Consider the following 6,308-nt stretch of genomic DNA (forward strand, 5'->3'; position numbering starts at 1 on the left):
TCGGCAGGCATCGGTGCAATTTAGAAACGAAACATCAAAACCAAGGAGAATTAAACAGGGGGTGCCACAGGGTGGTGTCCTATCCCCACTTTTGTTTAATTTCTACATATCTAAGCTACCTTCACCACCGGAAGGTGTCACAATCGTTTCCTACGCCGATGACTGCACAATAATGGCCACAGGCCCAGGCCCAGGCCCAAAGATCGATGCGCTATGCAATAAAATAAACGGCTACCTCCCTGATCTCTCCAGTTTTTTCTCCTCTCGAAACCTGGCATTATCACCGACTAAATCTTCCGCGACCTTATTTACAACATGGACGCCCCAAATGTCGACCATTTTGAACATCCACGTCGATGGCACTACGCTACCGACTGTCCGACACCCCAAAATCCTGGGTGTGACGTTTGATCAGGATCTACATTTTGGTGAGCATGCAGCCGCAATTGTTCCGAGAATTCAGAGCCGTAACAAAATCCTCAAATCCCTCGCTGGCAGTACTTGGGGAAAAGATAAAGAAACGCTCATGACTACATACAAAGCAATTAGCCAGCCGATTACGTGATACGCGTCACCCATATGGTCGCCAAGCCTAAAAATCACCCACTGGAAGAAACTACAGGCCTGCCAAAATACTGCTCTCAGAATCGCCACGGGCTGTCTTCTTATGTCCCCAGAACACCATCTGCATAATGAGGCGAGAATACTCCCCATCAGGGAGAGAAATGAGATGCTGACCAAACAGTTCCTGTTGAATACCCAGAAACCTGGGCATCCCAACAGACATCTGATTGATGAACCAGCACCGCCTAGGGGCTTAAGGAGCCATCTCCGTAAGCATTTTGAGGAAATACGGCACCTGAGAACCCAGCCGTATGAAGTGAAAAAACACAAGCAGGTCCTTGGTGAACTCCATAAATAGGCGTCGGACCTTTATGCCGGGAATTGCCCGGTGAATCCAGTGCCTAACGAAAATTACCCAAAACTTGCGGAAGAGGAACGCATACTCCCCAGGGAAACGCGTGTCACTCTTGCTCAACTTCGTTCTGGGTACTGTAACAGGTTAAACTCTTACCTATCCAGAATCAACCCTGACATACAAAATGTATGCCCCGCTTGCAATGTGTCCCACATGACACCAACCATCTCTTCAATTGTAATGTGGAACCAACGCCTCTAACACCCCTTTCCTTATGGTCCACCCCTGTTGAAACGGCAAGTTTCCTTGGACTCCCGTTAGAGGATATTGATGACAAGTTTTGATCGGTCGCGGCTATTAGGTGGGGCGAGCATTGCTACAACAACAACAACAACAGAACAGCATGGCGGAACGATACAAGGTGGCAGCATGGGATCATACCCTTTTTTTATTTGATTTGATACATCAACTTTCGGCGTAGTACGATTTTGAAATTTGTCCATCGCATTTACAAAAACAAAATACATGGAATTTTTATTTATGTTTGTATGTCACCATGCTGCCCCTTGTATCGTTCCGTCATGCAAAATAGCTTTTAATTTAATTAAATTTTTAACTTCGAAAGTAACTTGAATTTCGAAAAAGTTATACTTTTATTTATCGCTTTAACAAAAAAAAAAAAAAAGGTCATCTACAAAAAAAGTTCGATCACGAAAAACATAACTCGTAATCGAGCCCCATACATTAATGGAAGTTGAAAAATCTATTTTTTTTTTTTAGCCAAGACGAATTCATCCATGTCAAAATGTTAACATATCAAAGAATCCGCCGGTTTCCCTTTGTGATCATTGTTAGTACCAGGAGCCGCCACCTTTGATGCACAAAAGTCTCAGTAGGAAATTTAGCCCTGGAGCTATCTACTAAAATCATAAACGCTTGAAGATGCTGTCCAGAGATCTTCAGAGGATAAAAAAAAACAGTTTCACATTTTGCATACAGATAGCATCCCTTCAATAATATGTGTAATCAATTTGCCGTATCATTTTTCAAGTGTGTTAAGCGGTGTGTTTTCATAGCAGTTCGCTGCCGAAAGTCTTTGCCGCATATATCGCACAGATAAGGTTTCTTGCCAGAATGTCTATAATTGTGAAAGCGAAAGGATTGCTTATTTTGAAACGACTTGTCGCAAATCTGGCAATGATGTGGTTTTTCTTTGAGATGTGCAGAGCGCTCATGATTTTCCAGATCTTGATGCCTGCTATACGTTTTATCACACTGAGCGCATGGTATCCTACCATCAGAAGTATGTGTTCGCAAATGATCTACAAGCCATTTTTTAACAGGGAAGCGTTCGCTACAAATTCCGCACACTTTTGTCTTCTTTTCAGTGAAATGCAGACCCATATGTTTTTTTAGTGCACTATTATCCAAGAACGCTCTTGGGCATTCGCTGCATTGAAAGTGATTTTCCTGTTCCTTTATTTTGTCCTGATGCATTTGAACTATGTGTTCTTTTAGATTACGATTATCTCTATAACTTCGGTCACAATGATCACAAAAAAAAGGCCTGCTACCAACGGGATGTACCTGATTAACATGATCAGTGAGTTCAACACTTTTGGCAAATCCTTGATTACACTGTGGACATCTATGTTTGTCTTTATTTACTACCTTCGGCGACTTTCGAGTTTTCGGCTTCTCGGCTGCTTTATTTACCCCAGTTTCTTTTTCTCCAACACCAATTCTGTCAACGTCTTTTTGTAATACCGCCAGTTCTGCAATGTCTCTATCACTACTATCAGATACCGATGGCGGTGCTGGTGAGAAGGGGTCTACCGTGTCTTCGTTAAATTCCACATCCGCTAAACTGGCAGCGGCTGCTGAGAAGAATGTCTCCTCACTTTCCGCTGTTGCAGCATGTAACTGAAAAAATATTTATTTCCTGTTGCTGTTGATTTTATTGTGTATGGAAGTTGTTACCTGAAATTTACATTCTCGAGGTACCAATGCTACCGGCTCAATTTTCCGAGGCTCTTCTTCGCTGTCATCAAAATTTATTTCAACTTTTATGTTCCCATGGCCATTAAAAACTATGCGCAATTTCTCAGCGCTCTGCTGAGCACGTCTGCGGAAAACAGCAAAGCTATACAGCTTATTATAGCATGGGAGACATAGATTTTCTGGAAAATTGTGAATTACAGGGTTAGGCGAATCACTTGTAGAGGGACCATCCACATTTATACAAATGAGTTGTTGCAATTCGGGATCATTGCAGATGTTGATGTGTATGTTCTTCGATTCGGATGCATCGAGGGGGCATCCACTTGTTCCAATCTCTGTACTATCGTATAATTGTTTTAAACAAGTTCGACAGTGCTCATTTGCATTAGCCTTGGTTAACAGCAACATTTTCAATATATCTACTGAAACATTTTTTTTCAACAGCACCCTAACCAAGGCGAATTCAGTAGATTCATTGATTTCGATTAACTGACATATTGTTGTACAAGGCTTTGTATGGAAAATTATCAAGAAGAAGCAATCAGCTGTTGGGATAACACCACCTCTACTGAATTCGCCATGCAAATAATAGAAAGAAAATAAAATAAAAGACGGAAAAGACTTATAGCTCCGTCACATAAGCAGTTTTACACAAGCTTGTGAATGATGGCCCCTATTATGAGCATCTTTCGATCTTCGATCTTCGTTGGCTATCGAACTTCGAAAATCGAATTAGAAGTTGGTATTATGTCACCTCATCTCTGCCGAAATTTTCGTTGTGTACCGAATTTTGTAGCGAATAGAAATTTGTTGTCGACGCTGTATCGAATAGAAAAAGAATTGTTTAAAATGTAAGTTTTTTGTATTTATGTTCTAATTTTTTACTACCTAGTAGTAATTTTAAACTATTTGAATTCATTTTATATAGGTCCAAGGTCGTGAGTACAAAACAACAGCTTGAAAGACTGGTTTCAGTTATGGAAAAAAAATTCCCATATAGCAAAATTAACTTGCACAAAGGTTCAGGTGACAAAAAAGTGGGATGATATAACAGTGGAGCTGAACTGTTTAGGACCACCAGTAAGAACGACGAAAAAGTGGATTAAGGTGAACTAAAGAACCACAGAAGTCAATTCTGTACAATACAACTTTATTTTTGTCGTCTCAGGTGTGGGCTGACATGAAGTCAAACACAAAAACAAAAATGTCGGAGAACATAGTGGAATACCGTGCAACTGGTGGTGGACCAAACAGGTTAAATATCTTTACGCATTCAGAAGAGTCTATAACGGGTTTGTTAAGTCTTCAGACTAGTGTAAATCCACCTGGACAAGAGCATGGCCTTAGTACTAATGCGAATGAAGAATGTGAAGATATGATTGTGGAGCGATTATATAGTGAAAACTTGGAATCGGATGAGAATTTGGAAGTAAGTGGACAAAGTGGTGCACCTGGTGAGGAGAGGCCACGAAAAGCATATCGAAAAAGTGCAGCAAAAATGATAGGCTCAAACTATTGCAAGAGCAGACAGCAAATCAAAAAAATGTTTAAGAAGAGATGCTGAAAACATTGGAAGAGATCAAAAAAAGTGCTCTTGAGACAGAAAAGTATGCGAAGAGAACGTATAGCTTGGAGTACTATTATAAACGTGATTTTTTTAAATTGAAACAGGAAAAGCTGGAGTTGTATAAAAGCCAAATGAAAAAAAAGGCCATCACAAATGTATGCTTTAAGTGCTGAACAATACCTGATTTTTTTTTTTTTAAACATACATATGAAACTGAAGTGATATTTTTTATACCTAATTTATAATAAAATTTAAGACTGTATTATGAAAACTGAAAATCTTTAGCTTCTAAGAACCATAATGAATTTACCAAATATTTTTTTATATATATACATGTATATGAATTTTTTATTTCAATAAAATGAAGTATCTACAAAACTCGCAATATTTAGTTTCTTATTTCTTCTGCTTCCGAGTTGGTTGTGGATTCAATTTCGGCGAATGGGATATCATGGTCGTCATCTTCATTAGATAACTCTTCTACAGATATTTGTATTGTGCAAAGCCGCACACACGTTTATAATTTGTATTGCTTTTTCTGGTGTGTAGTGAAGGGCTCTTGCCTGTTCCAAATGTGATTTCAAGGCCCACATATTGAACACACAAGAATCATGTGTTGCTCCCGGATATTTTGCATTTATGTATCGTATAGTCATAGAATGGTCACAAACCTAAAAAATATTTGTATAAAAATGTAAACTTATGTATTTACAACCTGAAACTAATATCAAAATGATATACTTACAATCATAACATTAATGCTGTAGAATCCTTTTCTGTTGTAATATAAATTCTGTAATTCTTTTTTGGGAACAACAATTTTAATGTCTGTGCCATCAACACAGCCAATAATCCCTGGAATTCTGCTAATATTATAGAAATGCAACTTTGTATGATGTAGCTCAGCCTCCTCATAATTGAATTTTATCCATCTTTCACAAATAAAATTTTCCAAGACATTCAACACCTCTGTTAGAACCACAGACACATTCGGCTGGGCAAGTACGAATGCATTTTCGTTTCCAATGCTCAGTTGGTAGGATCCCCGAGCACAAAATCGGAGAACTGTTGCCTATTTTAGAATATTAGGAATATGCTTGGCTCTTGTGCATTGCTGAAGCAGTTAATCTGTACTGGACAACAAGTCCATGAACGCTTCTTTGGACAGTCTGAAGTTTTGAATAAATCTATAAACAAAACTTATAATTTCAACAATTTAACAACTTATTTAGAAAGCTACACTTACGTGGTGGAATTCATTTTCAATGTATTTGAAGCATCCCTCACGCGTCTTCTACTTCTGGCTAGTTCCAGTAAGCTTTTCTCTTCATCTGACGAATCATCAAACCACAATACCGTCGTAGTCATACTTATATTTTCAATATTTGCATTTAAAACCTAGTTCTGCTTTTGTCTATTTATTTTATTTTATTTGACAGCTGAAGGAAATGTGCTATTGTGAACTTTTGAATTTATCGACATTCACAATAATGCTTGCCTTCATCGAACGTGCGTCATAATACCGAATGAAAATTCGTTCGATCAGCTCTTTCGACCACAGCCGAAGATCGAAAGATGCTCATAATAGGGGCCGATGTGTTTTTTGCACATATTTTTATGGAGCACGACAGACCGAGCGACACTAGCGCCATCTGATATGAAAAAGTTCTCAACTCCCCGGCGGGTTAGGGGGCTAGAATATACCCGCGGTAGGTATGTCTGTCGTAAGAGGCGACTAAAATACCGGATTCAAGTGGTTTGTGTAGCGCAGCCCTTTAAAGTTGCCAGCGCAATACATATCTTCTGCAAACCCAATTGTCA

General features: G+C 39.0%; 1 protein-coding gene across 1 annotated transcript; it reads right to left on the minus strand.

The window, feature by feature from the left end:
* Positions 1 to 1,548: 1,548 nt before the first annotated feature.
* LOC137251442 (zinc finger protein 391-like) lies at positions 1,549 to 3,417 on the minus strand. Its single transcript, XM_067786036.1, has 2 exons — positions 2,900 to 3,417; positions 1,549 to 2,842 (listed from the first exon to the last, which is right to left on the minus strand). Exons 1-2 carry the CDS (start codon positions 3,326 to 3,328, stop codon positions 1,946 to 1,948), a joined length of 1,326 nt encoding a protein of 441 aa, XP_067642137.1. The 5' UTR covers positions 3,329 to 3,417; the 3' UTR covers positions 1,549 to 1,945.
* Positions 3,418 to 6,308: the final 2,891 nt, after the last annotated feature.

The sequence above is a fragment of the Eurosta solidaginis genome, chromosome 4 (assembly GCF_040869045.1).
Source record: "Eurosta solidaginis isolate ZX-2024a chromosome 4, ASM4086904v1, whole genome shotgun sequence".
Taxonomy (NCBI): Eukaryota; Metazoa; Arthropoda; class Insecta; order Diptera; family Tephritidae; genus Eurosta; species Eurosta solidaginis.